Genomic DNA, 20,747 nt, shown 5'->3' on the forward strand with positions numbered 1-20,747 from the left:
AATATTACTATTTTTTCAAATTTTTCCCAGTAATTACTATTAATATTAATGGACCACATGCACAGGTCGGTTTCATTTAAAAACATGTTTGTATTATTATTTACAGACACATTTCTTAAAAAAAACAACAATAAGAAGCCAACACTGAAATAAATGTGTTATATTATTTAATTTGTTTTTAGAATATATTTGATTTATTTCAAGGCAGAATTATTTTATTCCCAGTTTATTTCAGAATAATTTTTAATATTAATGAACCACATAAATACAGTCACACTAAATGCAAAAAATATATATAAAATGTATAATAAAATGCTCCTATGACTGAGGCAGCTAATTTGTGATTTATTCCTTCTACAGAGCTGACGGCGCTAATCATTTTCAGCAATATGCTAATCAATTTCAGCAGTATGAGAGATGTGTTCTTTTTATGAATGTTCCGAGCCAATGAAGCACGGCGATGTAATCCCAGCCATTAGCCGTGAGATCAGGTAACTGTATCAAAACTCTATTAAATCACCTCTACTGCAAATTGAGCAGAGCTCAAGTTGAGTACCGCAATTTAGCTTCTTTTTACACTTTTACACAGTTTAAGACTAAAGTGAGATGTGAAAGTTGTGAATCCTATGGAAGTCATCATCTGAGGCGGCAGCATGCCACATTCTGTAGCATCCCATATTCCAATATAATGTATGACCTTTAAAGGCTTTTTGCATTCAAATGATCTCATCCTAGATAGCAGGATGTTCTTTTGGCTCTAAAGAAGCTCGGTTATACTTTCAACTAAATCTAAATCCTCCAAATCTAATGTGCTATCTAATGAGTCTTGCAAATGTGCCACAAGACCTGTGTTGAAAACATAATCTTGCAAAGAGTTTGAATGGAATTTTACTATGTAAAGATAGCAATAGTGCCATCTAGTGGAAACATAACAGAACACCTTTTTACAAATCCATACTGAAAAAATAGCATCAATGGACCTTGAGAGACCTGAAAGAAAGCTATAAATAATGATCACATTACATGCATAATTTTGTCTAGGAGACCTGGGTTCGATTCCCCGCTCGGTGCTAGGTTAATTGGAGACTCCAAATTGTCCATAGGTATGAATGTGAGTGTGAATGGTTGTTTGTCTATATGTGCCCTGTGATTGGCTGGCCACCAGTCCAGGGTGTACCCCGCCTCTCGCCTGAAGACAGCTGGGATAGGTTCCAGCAACCCGCCCCCCGCGACCCTTGTGAGGATAAGCGGCAGAAAATTAATGAATGAATGAAAACTTGTCTAAGCAGGCTGGACAGTGGTCGAGTGTTTAGCACACAGGCCTCACAGCTAGGAGACCCGAGTTCAATTCCACCCTCGGCCATCTCTGTGTGGAGTTTGCATGTTCTCTCCGGTTACTCCGGTTTCATCCCACATTCCAAAAACATGCGAGGTGGCGACTCCAAATTGTCCATAGGTATGAATGTGAGTGTGAATGGTTGTTTGTCTATATGTGCCCTGTGATTGGCTGACCACCAGTCCAAGGTGTACCCCGCCTCTCAGCCCTGAAGACAGCTGGGATAGGCTCCACAGCACCCTCCTGCGACCCTCGTGAGGATAAGCGGTAGAAAAATGTTGTGGTACAGACGCACGATGGTTGAGTGGTTAGGTTAGCATTTTGGCTACAGACCTGGGTTCAATTCCCTGAATTTGCATGTTTTCCCCGTGCATGCGTGGGTTTTCTCCGGGTATTCCGGTTTCCTCCCACATTCCAAAAACATGCTAGCTTAATTAGCGACTCCAAATTGTCCATAGGTATGAATGTGAGTGTGAATGGTTGTTTGTCTATATGTGCCCTGTGATTGGCTGGCTGGCTGGCCACCAGTCCAGGGTGTACCCCTCCTCTTGCTCCAAGTCAACCTGGGATAGACTCCAGCACACTCCATGACCCTATTAAGAATAAGTGGCATAGAAAATATAACAAATGATTCCATAACAGCATAAATGAGGCGTATATCTTTGAAATGTGCTCCAGATTTATTTCGTTTTGAACCAAGAAAATATCTTAATGTAAAAATGCTATAAGTGTGTGTACACACACAATAATAATAATAATAATAATGATGATTTAAACCTGAAAGGCACCAAAAACATTTTAAAAACTTTAGAATGTGTGAAGAAAATGACGAGCATCACCATTATTGATGGTTAAATAAGACAATAGTGGTATCTAAAGGATATATTTACATAAATACAAGTCACTATATCTGCTCCCTTTTGTGACTACATTGCCCGCCACTGTGTGTGTGTGTGTGTAAGTTAAAAAAAAAAAAAAACGCTGACAAATTGGACATAAAGCTTTGCAATAAATTACATTTAGCATACAAGCCCTATGTCCTTTCCTTTAATGCTATAGGTGGGATGTAAAGTCATGTGATATGGCTGCCATTGTCAGCAAAATGTCATCCAATCCTCTAAGAGACGTTTCCCGATCCCGCCTGTGCTTATTAAAGCGACATAAAAATGTTGCATACTTACATGTTTTCATTGAAAAGGTTACATCGCCGTGGTTGCCCGTGCTGTGGTTAACTGGCATTTGTCGTTAGCACCGTGCTATGGCTAATTGAGGAGACAATTTACCTTATATGGAACTCTCCCTACTTCCTGGTCCCCGCTCATAAGCGCTGCCGTTGTGTATCGTGATGGTTCCCGTTAGGGAAAGAAATGTTTGTGTCCCTCTCTCTCTCTCGCTCCGCGTGTCATTTATTGAGGGAGATGGTGACGTAGGAAGTGGGGATGTAGCCTTCGTCGCCATTGCTACGACGTACACGTGTCCAGCCGTCGCCTTTGTCTTCCTCCACCACCGCAAGAACTTCGCCTTCCTGCATGGAGATGGTGCCTTCGCTGGCGCCTGGAACAGCATCATTCAGTATTATAAATAGACTGTAGCATTGGGGTTGGAGTTTGGAACATTTACACGTTATTGATTTTAATTCATTAACTTTATTTAAAAAGGACAATCTGACATTTCAGGAATAATTCAGGAAGGAAGGCTTTTATTTATAATGTAAGCAAAACAGAGAAGTTGAGCACAAACAGATTAGCATGTCTGGACCTTTTCGCTTCTACCTTCCTTACTTACTCCGCCCCTTCCTCATCCCCCAAGGCCAAAGATGACACCCCCCCCCCTTTTTCATAGCTGTCTCAGACAATGCCTGAAACATCAAGTTCTTTATCATAAATTTCATTCTCAAAATCTCAGATTATGTTAATAGTCTGCCGTAACAGGCATTGCCTGAGACGGGGGGGGGGGGGGGGGGGGGTGTTCTTATGTGACATGTGTCCTTGGGCAAAGGTGGTGATACAACTTTTTCTCGTAAATTTACAACATTATTCTCTCAATTCTGGTAAATTCATGACTTGATTCTTGTGAAAATTTACGACAAAAATTTATTCACTCAAATTTAAATTTAAGATTTGATTCTCGTTTGAATTTACAACCTTATTTTGGTAGATTTACGACTTTATTCTCGTGTAACTTTACAAGTTAATTCTCATAAATGTACTACTTTATTCTGGTAGATTTACAACTTAATTCTCGTAGATTTACTATGTTATTCTTGTGTAAATTAACACCTTTAATCTCGTAAATGTACAACTTGATTCTCGTAAATTTACAACTTTACGAGAACGTTATGTTTCTCATAAATTTACAACTTGATGCTTGTGTAAATCTACAACTTTATAGTAGTATGTTTACGACTGACTCTCGTGTAAATTTACCACTTTATTCTCATGTAAATTTACGACTTTATTCTAGTACATTTGTGTAAATTTACAACTTTAATCTCGTAAACGTACGACTTGATTCTCGTGTAAATGTATGACTTGATTCTCGTAAATTTACAACTTTATTTATTTACGAGAAAGTTGTAAATTCACGAGAATAGAGTCGTAAATGTATGTCTTTCTCGTAAATTTACAACTTTATTGATTTACAATAAAGTTGTAAATTCACGAGAATAAAGTCGTAAATGTATGACTTTCTCGTAAATTTACAACTTGATGCTTGTGTAAATCTACAACTGTATTGTAGCACATTTACAACTGACTCTCATGTAAATGTACCACTTTACTCTCATGTAAATTTACGACTTTACTCTCATGTAAATTTATGACTTCATTCTTACAACTTGAATTTACAACCTGATTTACAACTTTATTCTCAAAATCTTATTTTTTTCTCAATGTGGCCCTCACACTCTGTCATAGTAATTAGTCTTTTTTATTATTTTTAACTTTTTGGTGGTTCAGGTATATCTATTTTTTACATAAAATGACTAAAGCCAATTAAAGTCATATTTTCTTCTCTTTTTTTATTTTTATTTTTTACAAATCTTCCCAAAAATATACATTTTCCTCGATATTTTTGAAGAAAAAAAAATCACAAATTTGGAGATACCTGCTTGTGATTGTACACTGCCAACAATATGCATGGCAAGCATTGTGACTGAGCAAACGATTAACCATCAGGAGTGTGTATTAATAGTTGTCGTGTTTTAGTCACTTAAGTGAGTCAGTTTCCAAAGCCAGGTGGCAGTTGGCATGCAGTCAACCACATTCTTTATTGATTACGGTGGCGTCGGTGACATACCGGGAAAGTTGTACAGGGCGGTGCAGTTCCCAATCGGAGCCGTGACTTCCTCGTCCTCAAAGTCGTCATCAAACTCGGCATAGATGGCGTGGGAGGCGTCGGGTGTGCCTCCGTCAGAATGAGCGCCATCGGGACTGTAAAGAGTAAGAAAATAAACACAATAGGAGCTTAGAGTGTCCTAACAAGTACTGTAGTATAAATAGCAGTTATTATTATTATTATTATACACTGATTACTACATTGCTGAGGGAGAAGTGAGAGTCACCTGAGCGTTTCGTGAGCTTCGTTGTTGTTGAAGGAGTGAGATTTATAACGCGGTGTGTCTCCTCGACCTCCCGCTTCAGCTAGCCATATCTGTGGATGTTTAGGACACAGGTGATGATGCATTTAATGACATTTTGCAATGCGTCTACTAAGAGTGAGGTATTTATTAGTAGGATACGATGTCTTCGCTTTGCACCTGCAACAGCATCATCCATCATTTTAACCGACTTTTATTACCAAGGTGGTAGTTTGCATTATACTGAAGCCACTAACACAATACTCCATTATAAATGTCAGCTTTACAGATGACATGCCCGAATGTATTGTTTACTACTTCCGAACCAATGCAGACAAAAGGGTGAAAATGTGTCAAAACATGCACCCCTACTGTGTTGCCTGTGCTATTACTTTTCTGATAAATTCACCACAAGGTGGTGCTGCTATTAAACTCTCTAAGTGGGATCGACTTCAAATTTCCCCACACGGCTCCACGAAACACCCACTGTAACTTCAAAGCGTTTACGTGAATCGGTAACAAATTTGGTACAAATGTTTAAGGAACTGGCGAGCACATGTGTGTAAAATTTGAGGACGATTAGTCGAAAAAGATGGCCGCCATCAAGCAAAACGTCTTCGTGACTACCGTAATTTCCGGACTATAAATCACACTTTTTTTTAGGTTGGCTGTTCCTGCGACTTATAAATGAAAAAATTGCAAAAATTGTTACATAAACACTGGACACTTTTTTTGTTTGTTTAAAATTAAATTAAATTAAATTAAATTAAAATAGGAACATAAATCATAATTTTACAAGAAAAAGGCATAATTATAATAATATTTTCCAATATTATTAATAATATAATTATTTTATTTCAATAATACAATATTACAATAATGTTAATTATTGTTAACAATATTATTATCATTGTCCAATATTATGACACAAACATATATTTAATTAGATATTATAGAAATGATATAATATAAAAATATGCATATATATTTTAGCAATATTAACTGGGCAAAGAATAAATATACATTTCTTTTTTTAAGTGGTAATGTTATATTAAATATATACAAAAATATATATAAATTTGTAATATTACAAGAACAGAATTACAATTTTCTGAGAATTAAGTTCAAAGTGAATTAATTAATGTTATCGGGGAGGAAAAATAAGTTGCTTTATTATGAGATTAAATTTATTTTTTAAATTATATAAAATAAAATGAAATAAAATAAAATAAAATAAAAATTAAAAAATTAAATTAAATTAAATAAAATAAAATAAAATTAAATTAAATTAGAAAGCAGGAAGTGAACAAATGTAACAGTTACTGATTGTAAAAGTACCAGATGGAGGGGTAGGATTTAATAAGCTTTGCTTCTTCCTACTCCTTTTGGACATGTGGAACTGTGAACTGATTATGTGATGCATTCAATTGTAATCTGATGCATGTTCAACTGAAATAAAACCATTACCATTACCATTATATTTTGACCACAACAGATAAGAATCTCAGAGTGACGTAAATAATCCAGTGCCTGACTCTGCTATTAATGGTAAAAGTAAATAATTACCTCATACTTGCTTTGCTCCCCACGGAGACGTTCTATATTCTGGGCCGTCTGACTGATTTGGGATGCCAGACTTGTGGGGTCTCCCAATTGAGGATTTTTCTCATAAACATCCTTCATCTTCCCCAGGGCCTCACTGGCAGAGAGAGAAGAGAAGACAGGAGGGATTTTATTTTGGGCGTTTAAGAGCTCCGTTCTCACACCCATCCAGACACACCATCGTCATGACGATTGCGGTCACAAGAGACGCTCTAATAGAGACGAATGGATGTGTAAACACACAAACAGAGAGAAACACACACCTACTATCTATTTCCTTCTGCAAATCTCTGCCAATTTCATCCAGTTTCTGCTGCAGTCTCTTTCTACGCTGCTCTGGGGGGAGGTGGGTGAAGTCCTCAGTCACCACGGGCTGACAAAAAGGTCACACAGCTTTAATACCCCTGAACTTTATTGTCACCAGACAATAAAAACCAAGAAATAAATGACCACCCTCAGGAGGAACACCAGGAAACCAAAAGTCTGAATTCAGCCATTTTAAAATCACGCTAAGGCTATTTCAGACATATTTCATATACACACTGGCAGGTGTAATAGTGAGCTGAACCATAAACATATAATTCAAAACAGTACCTGTTAGCACATCATTTTTATTAGCTTTTTCATCATTTTCTATTGAAGAGTAGAAGAAAAAGAAAATAATAAACATAAAATAAATGTCATCACACAGTATTATGAGAATAAAGTCACAATTTCACGAGGAAAATTTTAAAAAATGGTTTTAATGGCTGTAATATCATTTTATGACAATTAAATTGTTTTAAAATAGGGGAAAAAATCACAATTTAACAAGAAAAAGGCATAATATATAATAATATTTTACAATATTATTAATAATATAATTATTTTATTTCAATGATATAATATTACAATAATGTCAACTATTGTTAACATTATTATTATTGTTGTTGTTGTTGTTGTTGTGTGTGTTATTATTATTTAATATTAGTATTACTACTACTATATTATATATTGGCCAATATTATGACACAAATACATATCTTAGAGATAGATATGAAATTATATAAAAATTAAGCAATATTATCTGGGCAAAAAAATGTAGGTTGTAATATATTGAGAATAAAGCTGTAAAAAAAAGTGTTAATGTTATATTAAATTAATATGTTAATTATATATTAATTATATATTAATTAATAATAATAAATATATTTTTTTAAGATTACAAGAAAAAGGATATTGTAATTTTCTCAGAATTAAGTTCAAAGTGAATTAATTATCTTATTGGGGAGGAAAAATAAGTTGCTTTTTTATAAGATTAAAGTGGTAATTTATGAGATTAAAGTTGTAATAGTAAGTGGCAAAATTATCCAAAATATATTTTTATAGTATTTATGGTTGGAATATTACAAGAAAAAAATTAATTTGGAAATTGTAAATTTCTGAGAATGTGGTTGAAAGTAAATTTAGTAATATAATCAGGTATTAGTGAAGTAAAAATCCTCATAAATGTACTACTTTTTTCTCATAACATGTCTCCCCTCCTTCACCAGCAGGTGGCCACCTTCCCAACGCCATCTCATGTGGTGCTTGTAGACCTTACCAACAAGGCATAATGTATTTGTTCAATGAGAAACTGCATGGGGAAGGTGGCCACTGTATGAATTTGCACCCGGTTTGCACCCCCGCCATATTATAATGTGGTCCATATTACCGAGGGGAGCCTCTCTGGGGTGAACTTCTGGAGAGGAGGAAGGAAGTCAATGAAATAAGAACCATGTGGAATGAAATAAAAGTGGTGCAGATGTAAAGACGGCACATGCAGGCCCCGGTGGGTGGCTGCCTCTCCCTTTCAGGTACACTCACCGATCTCCTGAGTGTGCGGAAGGACGAGATTCTGGGTTTGACTGTCTTATTGATCTCCTTCAAATAGTACGACAGGGGGTCCCGGCCAAACTTGGGGGAAGGGGGTCCGTTGGAGGGTGAGGGGGCCGGAGGTGTGAACAAAGGTGGGAGCAAGGAAGGGGAGAGCTGGGGTGGGACGCAGGCGGGTGGATTGGGGGAAGTCATAGGGGAGTAGGGTTGACAAAAAAGGAAGGAGGCAAAAAAAAGGAGACAAAAAAAGATGACAAGAGAAAGAAAAAGACACCGTCAACACCTTAAAGCACACCACCAAGCTGAGAAGATGACGCTGGGCCCCGATAGCATGACAACACACACACAAACACACATTACAATAAAAGCACAGCAATAATCCAGTAACGCAACAGTAAAGCAAACATGCTTGTGTAGCATCACAACAACACAACAACCACAATCACACCCAACCAAACATGGTGGCTCATTAAGATTCTTCTGTATTATTGTAATAATGTCATCTATATATACTGCAAAAATGTGAGTGTGAATGGTTGTTTGTCTATATGTGCCCTGTGATTGGCTGGCCACCAGTCCAGGGTTTACATACCCCCCCGCCCCCCGCATACACACACTGGGATAGACTCCAGCATACCTTCCTGACCCTCATGAGGATTAAAACAATTTAAAAAATGAAGGAATGAATGGAGTTTTATAGGCTGACAGTTGGTGTTCCCCTTCTCGGCCAGCAGATGGCAGCATTTTCAACCGTCATAATGATTTTGGGCTTTGTTCATGAGGTGAATATTAAATATTGGAGCTTAGTTGGCTGAAACAACAGAGTAATTAATGAAGAATGCTTGACTTTGTAAAACTTTGCTTCAAAGTGTCTTTTAATTAAAATTAAAATTAAAATTAAAATTAAAATTAAAATTAAAATTAAAATTAAAATTAAAATTAAAATTAAAATTAAAATTAAAATTAAAATATATTTCCAACTTTATTCTCGTGTAAATGTAATGAAAAAATAAAAATAAAAATAAAAATAAAAATAAAAATAAAAATAAAAATAAAAATAAAAATAAAAATAAAAATAAAAATAAAAATAAAAATAAAAATAATATTTATAATTAATTATATTATATAATATATAATGATGAGAATGCAACACTGTCATTAAAAGTGGAGGTTACTCCTTTCCTCGACAGTAATGCCAGTTTTAGGACGCTTTTAAAGATGGAGGCGGGGCAGGAAGGGGGGGGGGAAATGTTTTCTAGAGAGAGACCCAAAAAGCTCCCTCAAGTGAGTTTGCTATTCATCCAGCTCTGGCTCTAATTGGGAGAGCATGACTGAAGACACACACACACACACACACACACACACACATACATACACACATTGATGCACGGCCGAGCGCAGCCTGGGAAGACATGCTGGGAGGTGAGAGGCGCTGAACAAGCAAACAGGGAATACAGAGGGGATCATTGAGTGTTATTAATGCAAGGGGGGGGCATGTTAGGGGGAGGTTTGAGAGGGTAGGTGGTAGACCAGTCATGTGACCAAATGAACAAGTCGGCAAGAGTGAGGAACTCAAGAGTGCAGACCTCCAGCCGATGCTGAACAATCCTCAGCAGGTCAGTCTGATAAACACTAGGTGGTGCTGTTTCACTCCAGTCCTTTCATGGACGGTATCAAACGTTGTACAGCAAAATCCTTAACAAGCCTGGCTTGGTCCCAGATATTCTCATTAAATGTGCACCTTTATTCAGATCTGCACCAAAACTACAATGGTTCTGGTTCCGTGAACTGCAATATTTTTAACCACATTTTAACTTTACAAGCCATGGATGCAGAGTGAAAAAAGGTTCTCCTCCCATTCCATGTGGAAGTGGTAATATGTACTTTGTCCTTATCGTATTTAAAAATGTCATAAACATACAAAATCCTATATAATGAAAATAAATTTGTCTGAATCGAGTATGGAGCCAATTAACAACTATATTAACTAACTAATTAACACTAAAATAAACTAGTTTTATAGTTGACTCTTAATAGTTTTATGGATACTGATAGAATTCTTCCATTCTATTACAAGTAAATGCTATATGGTGCCTAATATGAGTATTTACTGACCCATATATTGGAGAGGAAGCAGGAAGTACTGTCTCCTAGTGGTGCTTTATAGGTACTGCCAGGATTAATGAATGTTGTTTGGTTGTATGTAAGATTGTATTTACACTAGTAACTGTATCACTCATAGTATACTAAGCTGACAGAGACTTTGCTATGTTGCATAAAGTTTGATTTCTGGCTCTATGGTTGTCATCACATGTTTACATGGAGGGAAAAAACAGCTTTTGAGGCACAATTTCCCAGAATTTGACTGTTAATTCGTTTTTTGGTTGTATGTGAGATTGTTTTTACACTAGTTTAGTACCTAAATGTATCACTCAGAGTATACTAAGATGACAGAAACTTTGCTATGTTGCAAAAAGTGCCATTTCTGGCTCTATGGTTGTCATCACATGTTTACATGGAGGGAAAAAACAGCTTTTGAGGCACAATTTCCCAGAATTTGACTGTTAATTCGTTTTTTGGTTGTAAAAAAGATGACAGAAACTTTGCTATGTTGCAAAAAGTGCCATTTCTGGCTCTATGGTTATCATCACATGTTTACATGGAGGGAAAAAACTGCTTTTGAGGCACAATTTCCCAGAATTTGACTTTTAAACTGACAGATTTTTGAATTCTTTTCAGGTTCCACTGTAACTAACCAATCCAAACATATCCGCCCTCCTCTTCTGCACTGCAAAATGACCCGATTCCCGTTTTCCTGACCTGGCAAATAACATTCCGGATTGTTCTCACAATGATTGCGATTGTAAACGGCAGGGCACAAGGCTCGCTTCTGGCCAAGCATAATGGACGCAGTGTGTTTGTGGATGCCTGCAGAGGAAAAAATTCAATGTTGTTCGGGCCCCGTGCTGCTGACAGCACAACTCTGACTGGAAGTTGACCTGTGCACGCAAAGGGAGGGGGGGTGAGGGGGCTCACTCATGCAAAGGGGGCGTGTTCTAGAAAGACTCATGGGTGCAAAGGGTCATTATGATAAAAGAGGTGCATGCTGTTGAGCTTTGAACGGGTGGTAGGTCCATCCTGGCTCGGCCCGTCATGCAAGGAGTCAACCACTAGCTTGACTTGCTTTGCTACTGCATTCATTTTTCTTCATAATCATAATCCTACCTTTGTTTTTTTGCTGAAAAGCCAAAAGTTTTTGCTTCGATTCTTCCCCAAAAGGTCCATAGGGCCTTTGGGCGTCCCGAGGCTGCTGTCGGACGACGCTCGATTGATGCCCTGACTGAAGTCCTCAAACTCCACATCGCCCGGACGCTCGAATCCTGACTTGTTCTGCTCGATGACAATCATGGAGTCCTGGTTCAGGAAGTGAACAATTAACTTTGTTATTCTTAGTTATTGTTCCACTTGTGCCAAAGGCTAAACGAGCAACTTACATTTTTCTCGTTAACATTCGTGCCGGCTTTGGTGATCCCGTCCAAGCATTTGCCGATGATAGGCATCACCTGCTTCTCCGTGTCGGAGAAAAGTACGTAGCCCTGTGCCAACTTACGAACTCGCCTCTCGTCAAGTTCTTGCAGTTTCTGAAATCACAGACACATACTAACTCCTTATTTCTAAAATCGTAAAAATACTTCAACTTGCTGATATAGTTCATCTTCAAACAGCTAAAATAATGCATAATGCTAAAAATAACCAATTAGCTAAAAATGTCATCCAATACTTCTCTACAAGAGAGGAGAAATATGATCTCAGGGAAGAACTACATTTGAAACACTTATATGCAAGGACTACGTCATAAAAGCCATAGCATTTCAGTATGTGGAATCAAACTATGGAATGGATTGAGTAATGGATTGTCATTGTATGGTCATATCACCTCGTACTTCGGTATGAGGTACATTATTTAAAAAAATAAAATATATATATATATATATATATATATATATATATATATATATATATATATATATAAATAAAATATAAAATTTTAGATACAATTTTAGATGAATTTTAGATAAATTTTAGATAAATTTAGATAAATAAATTTTAGATAATTTTAGATAAATTTTAGATAAATTTTAGATAAAATAAAAATGTTTAATTAGATATTATAGAAATTATATAATACAAAAATATGCATATATATTTTAGCAATATTATCTGGGCAAAGAATAAATATACATTTCTTTTTTTAAGTGGTAATGTTATATTAAATATATACAAAAAAATATATAAATGTGTAATATTACAAGAACAGAATTACAATTTTCCGAGAATTAAGTTCAAAGTGAATTAATTAATCTTATCGGGGAGGAAAAATAAGTTGCTTTATTATGAGATTAAATTTATTTTAAAAATAAAATAAAATAAAATAAAATAAAATAAAATAAAATAAAATAAAATAAAATAAAATAAAATAAAATAAAATAAAATAAAATAAAATAAAATAAAATAAAATAAAATAAAATAAAATAAAATAAAATTAAATTAAATTATCTTAGAAATGCAGGAAGTGAACAAATGTAACAGTTACTGATTGTAAAAGTACCAGATGGAGGGGTAGGATTTAATAAGCTTTGCTTCTTCCTACTCCTTTTGGACATGTGGAACTGTGAACTGATTATGTGATGCATTCAATTGTAATCTGATGCATGTTCAAATGAAATAAAACCATTACCATTATTACATATTATCTTTAAAAGACCTCTTTCACTGACATGAGTGGAATACTTACATTAAAGATTAGCGGCATGTCGGTGAAATAGAACTGCTTCTGCTCCTTGTTGAACCTCTGGAGTTGCGCGGCGTAGTCATTCTTACACTCCTCTGCGACGTGTGCCCTCATGTGAGCCTGCTGTTTGGCCTGCGGAGTACACCATCACGTTTCATCAAGCGCATGCCATTCCACCTTGAAGTGCTCCGTCCGAACTCCACCACTTTTTTCTCACCTTTTCAACATCCGCCTTCGTGGCGTTGATGTCCTGATCTGTCTTGTCGGCATACTGCGCCGCACGCTCTGCTTCTCGCCATTCTCGCTCAAAACGCTTTTTACTCTGCAAAAAGGACATTAATAGAGTCAGCATGTGAATTCAAGGTGAAGGTTTTGCCGTCACTCAGTGGTGTCATTCAGGCTATTTTAGGGGAGCTTCAGCGCCTCTAAAATGTTCTTAGTTGTAGTAAAAACATTGCATATATTTATTTTTGGGGGGCTAAAGTAGGCATTTTTGAGCATAGAATGCATACAGAGACAATGTGATGGGATGTAGTAGTCCACACTGGTCACTAGGTGTCAGTAATGTTACATTGATGAGACAATGGCCACTGTAGAAAGTTCATTCCAGAACAGGTAGTAAAAAAAACGAAGGAGTCTATTTTATGTATTATTTGTGTTTAATATATATATTATTTTCTCTCATTATGTCTATATTGAGTAAGATAAGTGTAAATGTGACTATGGGATGTTAATTCACGTTTTTGATTATAAACAGGTTTTTTTATGCATTTGATTTATAAATAAGGACTCCTACTTTGCAGAAATTCACTTATCACAGTCAGGTCAGGAACCACTGTTTATTTTTTTCACAATTTCTAGCGCCCCCTGAAGGCCACGGCAACCTTAAAATTTCCCTGTATTGACCATTTCTGGAAATATGTATATAACCGTATGAATCGTGCATTTTGGATGTGTCTGCACTGTTTATTAGAGGTCATGTGACTCTCTACTGACTAAGTTATGTTAAGTTAAGACTTACGGTTTCTAGCTGCTTGCTGGTGCTCTCCAACGCCTGCTGGGCCTTTTTGGCCTCCGTCAGATACTGCAGACATTGGTAAAAAAAAAAAAATTGACAACAGTCAGCAAGGGAGGGAAGTGTGGGGGTCATATGACAGTGAGGGGGAGACGTAGGGTAAATAGTGACAACACAGTGGAAAAAAATGAAAAAGGACAAATGCCAGTGTGTGTGTGTGTGTGTGTGTGAGACGTCTCGTCTGCAGTAAGTCTGAATAATCCGGCGAGACGCAGCCAAGGAATGAATCCTCACGGAGGGAGAAACAGGCGTATCGCCGCTTATCCAGTTTGGCTTCTGTAAACACGGATCTACAACATGGCCGCTCAGCACCTTTCACACAAGTCTTATTGCATGTACCTGTTCATTCACGTGTACACACACACACACACACACACACACACACACACACATGGATAACGTAAATGTATCTCACCGACTTCCGCTCCAGCTTGAGTTCCTGCAGGTACTTGGTGAGCTCGGCACAAATGTTCATCAGCATGTTCTCAGCCACCAGCTCCCTCTGGCCGGCGTAGTCGTTCATCTCATTCAGGATGTCCAAAAAGGACTGGTAGCTGGTGAACCTAATCATTGTTGTGGGGAGGGAACACATAGATGAGGGCCACCGATAACATGGGAAGCCATGATAAGAGCTTCCTGCTTCCTTCTGAAGGCATTTCGACATCTCGCACAGCATCCTGGAGGTTAAAGTGTGTTGTATAACCCATGAGGTTATGTTTTCATTGTTAATAGTAATAAACCACATATGCTTAATTAACCAAATATGGCTCAAGGAATAACATATAATCTCTTTTTCTACTGCTTCTTAATGAAGGAGTCTGGCATACAAATTTCTAATGTTGTACACTTTGGTGCTAATCCAAGTTAGGATTAAAGAAGGAGCAATTTTTTTTATCAAAGTGTCTCACCTGCCATCTGGCTCATCTTTGCCCAACCGTTTTAGATTAAATTTCTTTGACAGGTTCCTGAAAAACAAGGGAAAGTGTGTGATATTATAGAAAACAATGAACACACACCTTTAGGGGACTGACAAGCACATTTGTCCAAATTTGAAAAATGAAGGATATAAGGGCCACTTTGATATTTTGTAAAAAAAAAAAATTATTAAATTTTAAAAAATGATATAGGTGAAAAAGCCTATTTTTGAGCTTTGTTTTTTTAATTTATCAAATATTTCAACTTTGTTCTTAAATTATCTTCAGACTTTCTCTTTTCCAAATATTTTGACTTTATACCCATAATATTTTGACTTTATTCCCATAATATTCTAACATTTCCCCAACTTTATTTTGTTTTGTTTGTTTCTCATAATATTCTGACTTTAAAAGATGACATGTTTTTTACTCCCTGTGCTACTAAAATTACATTATTCCTTCCTTTCCTTCCATTCCTTCCTCGCCAGTTTATTCTTTTTTTCTCATTATGATTTTGGCTGAAATGTTTTTAATTTTTGCATTTTTTTCCAATTTGTTCTTGTAATTTTGTCTTGTAATTATGACTTTATTCCAATAATGTGACTTTATTCACATAAACTCTCACAAATTATTCCGCAACCTAATTTTCCAAAAATTGAAAAAATACTTTTCTGGTAATATTCAGATTTTTAAAAATATTTAAATATGTTTTTATTGAATTTTTCAACTTTATGATATTAAAATTACATTACTTTTCCTTGTAAAATCATAGCATAATTCTAATAAAATTATGAATGTTTCTTCTTAAGGTTTTAACTTTTTTCTCTTCATATTTTGACTTAATTCTAGAAAATTATTTTTTTCATTGTTAAATGCTATTTTTAGAATGTGATGCAGTCCATTATAAGTACAGCCGCCGACCACAAACAGCCACTGGGCCACACTTTGGACACTCCTGGTCTAATAACTGCAAACCTTTAAGGAAATCTGTATAACATGTATGCTTGCAACGCATTCCAAAGCATTTGGAGTAAAACCAATAGGGGGCGCCAATGAGTACACCCAATGTATATCAAACTGTAATAGCGGGGCGGTGTAGCGAATGAAAGTAAAAGCTGTATGACATCATAAAGAAATTTGGGTGAAAGCAGATTTTTTTTTAAAAGACAAATCTTCCTCCTTTTACTCTGACAACATCCTGTCAGTCATGTGTCTGTCTGCTCCCACTTCCTCTGGAGGATGAGGAGGGAGCATGGCTACAGCTGGAGAATGAGGCCAGTGTGTTCTGATGGAGTGATAGGGTCATGAGACCACACAAACACACACACACACACACACATATATATATATATATATATATATATAAAGATGAAGGACAAGGCCCACCTCAGCTGCTTGGCATAGCTTTGCTCAATTTCCGTCCTCTCCTTCACAAATTTGACATACTTCTCCGCCAGCTCCAGACCGGAGTGCGTGTGCTTCTCGATGACATCACATCGGTCCTAAATTTAAGGAAAAAAAAAAAAAGCACAAGGGACAAATTAGGAAAAGAGACGCTGCAGGATGTGAATCATGTGAAGATAATGTTCCGTTGGCTAGCGTAACTCCGTAACACGTCACATTCAACCCTACCCAATATAACATCAGAGCTGTCCAGTGATAATAATAATAATATTGCCATTATTTTTACATATAGAGTTCACACACACTCCATAGTTTTACACCCATGTATTGCATTGAGATTGGGAGGGACGGCCTCGGCCCCCATTTGAACCCGTGCAGGGTGCTGCTGTTATTATCATTCTATGCTAACCACAGTTTGTCTATAAAAACTGTGTTTCCTTACATATAATTTGAATATTTATATAGTTTAAGCACCTGTTGACATTTTTATTTTACATTATTTGAGCCCTTTAAGAATGAGTTAACACCCCTATAGTCGCCTTCACATTCGTATTACGCAAAATAGTACACATAATAAGAAATAAATACGACTCATGTGTGTGCGTGTTGCAGTAAATGTGTTCCCTAGGCGAGTAGAGTGGCTTGACAATAAACATATGCAAACATAACAGAAGCACAGTGCAAATTAAAAAATAATAATAAAGAGCACAACATGTAACAGGTAAGTTATGGACTATCATTCTACATTTATAGGTAGCAAACATGTATCTAATTCACAAAGGACCCGCAAGACATGCTGGGTAGTCCTGCGGTAACTAAAGGGAGGCTCACTGGAGAAAAAAAAAAAAAAGACTAGATGCTCCTTGGTTGTCAAGGTAACAACCCTTCTGGTGCAAAGAAAAGACAATTCCTATATATATATATCTTTGGTAAGAAAACAATTTTTTTTGTTATGAATTTGTGATTTTTATCCCCTTGTTATACGTCAAAATGGAATTATAGTAAGCAGAATAGAGTGGAATATTGATTTTCGTCATTTATTTGTTCCAAAATGTCCGCTGAAAACCGAAGAAATAATCCATCAGTTCCAAACACAATTATTTTAGACAATTTTTATAGTCATATAGAAAGCATCAATTCATTCATTTTCTACCGCTTTTCCTCACGAGGGTCGCGGGGGGTGCTGGAGCCTATCCCAACTGTCTTTGGGGGAGAGGCGGGGTACACCCTGGACTGGTCGCCAGCCAATCACAGGGCACATATAGTACAGAAAACAATGTAAAATAATTATAAACTAGACTAATATTATTAATAATATTAAATAAATTAAGATTAATCATATTATTATTATTATTAATCATAATATAATATTAATATTATTATAATATTATTATAGACTAATGGACGTAACACAGGCTGCATGGCGGTCCAGTGGTTAGCGCACAGGCCTCATAGCTAGGAGACGCGAGTTCGATTCCACCCTCTGCCATCTCTGTGTGGAGTTTGCATGTTCTCCCCGTGCATGCGTGGGTTTTCTCTGGGTACTCCGGTTTCCTCCCACATTCCAAGAACATGCTAGGTTAATTGGTGACTCCAAATTGTCCATAGGTATGAATGTGAGTGTGAATGGTTGTTTGTCTATATGTGCCCTGTGATTGGCTGGCCACCAGTCCAGGGTGTACCCCGCCTGTCGCCTGAAGACAGCTGGAATAGGCTCCAGCATACCCGCGATCCTTGTGAGGATAAGCGGTTGAAAATGAATGAATGAATGAATGATATTAGCTATGCTAATTTACCATGCTTTTATTTTAAATCTTATTTTGCATTGAACAGGAAGTCAATGCTATGTAGGCTTCATTTGTCCATAGGTATGAATGTGAATGTGAATGATTGTTTGTCTATATGTGCCCTGTGATTGGCTGGCGACCAGTCCAGGGTGTACCCCGCCTCTTGCCCGAAGACAGCTGGGATAGGCTCCAGCACCCCCGGCAACCCTTGTGAGGATAAACAGTAGAAAATGAATGAATGAATGAACAATAGACGGAACGTCTCTCTGAAAATGCTGGCACTTTCTTTCATCGGCCTCATGGCGAGTTATTTAGCAGTCGCACTCAATAAAAAAAAATGCAGTGAGTCAGCATATGAGGGTGCTTTGTTTGGACACTTGATCTTGTAGAACAATACAGTACAGAGTAACCGGACTAGTAAAGTCCATGAAACAAAAATGTCCAACAAAAAATACAGTTTGACTGACAACAACATCCAACACATTAGAGTTCTTATGTGACACAATGACGTGCATCTGTCATCACATTAGCACACAACACATCTCATAAAAGTCTGTTAACACACACTATCATAGTCTGTGTTGATCTTGCACACTCCTAATCTAAAAATAGCCAAAGGATTAACCACCAACAGTGGATGGATGCCATATAGACTAGGAAGAACTCTTGAGGCAAACAAAGTTATTAGTTTGTTTTAACCACACAATGACGACTTAAAAAAAAGTTTAAAAAAAATCAACCGGACAGCAAAAAAAAAAAAAAAAAAATTAGAAACGGGTGGCCCAATCAAAGTAGGCCAAAACTAATTTGGCTGTTGCACGCAGAATAGAAAAAAAGGGAAAGGGAACGTGGCCCGAGGGGGAGGAAACTCTGTAATGAGGCTGCGGCGTCCCAGTCGTCATCTCTGCAATGCAATGCAACACATTCTGCTTTTTCACAGGGAATGAGCCATAATGTTACATATATACAGCACACGGAGAGCATATTTCAGCTAATATAAATACTGTAAACGGTGCATAAAGTCAGGACATGTCATGTGACATAACTGCCACCATTTAAGGTTACTCAAAAATTGAATTTTTGCATGTTTTTAGCTGTTATTTTGACATTTGTCCATATTTTTACAATTCAAAATATAATCAAAATGTTGCTGCAGACATATCAGCATTAGCACAACAATAACAATGCATGATTTAATATTATTGATTGCTATTAAATCATAAATAAGTGCATAAATGAGGCCCACTTCTGGGACTTCTGTTTTGAAATAATGCTAGCATCTCTATGGAAGCAAAATGTCAACAATGATTCCCAAATGGCTCTTATAATGAAAGTCCTCCTGGGGTAACATTTAAGGTGCTGACAAACACACACCTTTTTCCAGTGCATCAACATAAAGGATATGACGTCACAACTGTGAGTTGCTGACATAGCATTAAGGTACAGCTTTCACCTGCACCATGTATTGAGTTTTTTTTTTTTTTCAAAACTAGCACTATTTTTCAATACATTTATGTGTAGTAAATTAAGTTGTTTTTGTGTGTGATATGTTGCAAACATGGACAAACGTTTTACAAGTGGTCTTCGTGTCACGTATACTGTGCGAGTGACCCTGAACGCACCATAATTAAACAAGAGCTAGCAAAAACACCACAAGCTCGAAAAGGGTACACCACTTTCTTGCTTTTAATGCTATCTTCCGCAGCGACTCACCCAAAGCTCGGTGCCCCAGTCCATGTTCAGCCCGCTGGCCGTCAAGCCTTATCGACCGCCCCGAATACAAAGAACTTCTCCAAAGTTATCCGAGTATAATCCCGAGGCGGCGGCGGCGGCGGTGGAGGAGGAGAAGGAGGAGGGTGGGAGGGAAGCAAATACTTCTTCGTAGAAGCGTCGCTTCCTTCAACAAGTCGTGTAAACCGGTAACATAATTAGCCAATTACGTCTACACACAGCTGTTAGTCTAGTTTGTCCAAATATTTTTCATAGCGAAGGGAAGGAAAGATAAACTAGGTTTCATATCCGCGTCACTCCCAAATCCTTAAACTCTTAAAGGGCCAGCGCACACTTTTACGTGACGGTGTGGAAAGCCACGTCCTGGCCCGGCGCGCGCAGACGTGCAGTGTGTTGACGCACACACGTACAGAATCACGTGACACCTACTCCGTGTACTAATACACACAATAAAATGATTAGTATTTACTAAGTACTATTAGTATTTTTTAATCATATCACTGATATGATTAGTATTTCATATCAGAAGGTTTTTTATGTTATAGGTAAGTATTTTTGGTATTTTTAATTTTAACTCCCCACAAAGTGACTGTATGATTGACAAGAGGTCTCACTCTGTTGTTTTATGGAATGCTATTGTTCTATGAAGTGCCTGTTTGGAAGAAACGGATGAGA

The 20,747-nt window shown here is 37.0% G+C and overlaps 1 protein-coding gene across 3 annotated transcripts; it reads right to left on the reverse strand.

Moving 5' to 3' along the window:
* Nucleotides 1-80: 80 nt before the first annotated feature.
* On the reverse strand, nt 81-20,407 carry trip10a (thyroid hormone receptor interactor 10a). 3 transcript variants are annotated; one of them, XM_058050276.1, is made up of 16 exons: nt 20,055-20,407; nt 16,537-16,652; nt 15,145-15,201; nt 14,652-14,799; nt 14,183-14,245; nt 13,379-13,483; nt 13,165-13,293; nt 11,864-12,010; nt 11,595-11,783; nt 8,361-8,525; nt 8,209-8,235; nt 6,779-6,888; nt 6,480-6,612; nt 4,899-4,987; nt 4,634-4,767; nt 82-2,890 (listed from the first exon to the last, which is right to left on the reverse strand). In XM_058050276.1, exons 1-16 carry the CDS (start codon nt 20,076-20,078, stop codon nt 2,739-2,741), a joined length of 1,788 nt encoding a protein of 595 aa, XP_057906259.1. In that variant the 5' UTR covers nt 20,079-20,407; the 3' UTR covers nt 82-2,738. The 3 variants fall into 3 exon arrangements, with proteins under 3 accessions (XP_057906261.1, XP_057906259.1, XP_057906260.1); XM_058050277.1 differs by lacking the exon at nt 8,209-8,235 and having other exon boundaries at nt 83-2,890; nt 20,055-20,406; XM_058050278.1 differs by lacking the exons at nt 8,209-8,235; nt 8,361-8,525 and having other exon boundaries at nt 81-2,890; nt 20,055-20,406.
* Nucleotides 20,408-20,747: the final 340 nt, after the last annotated feature.

Source organism: Doryrhamphus excisus, chromosome 15 (assembly GCF_030265055.1).
Source record: "Doryrhamphus excisus isolate RoL2022-K1 chromosome 15, RoL_Dexc_1.0, whole genome shotgun sequence".
Taxonomy (NCBI): domain Eukaryota; kingdom Metazoa; phylum Chordata; class Actinopteri; order Syngnathiformes; family Syngnathidae; genus Doryrhamphus; species Doryrhamphus excisus.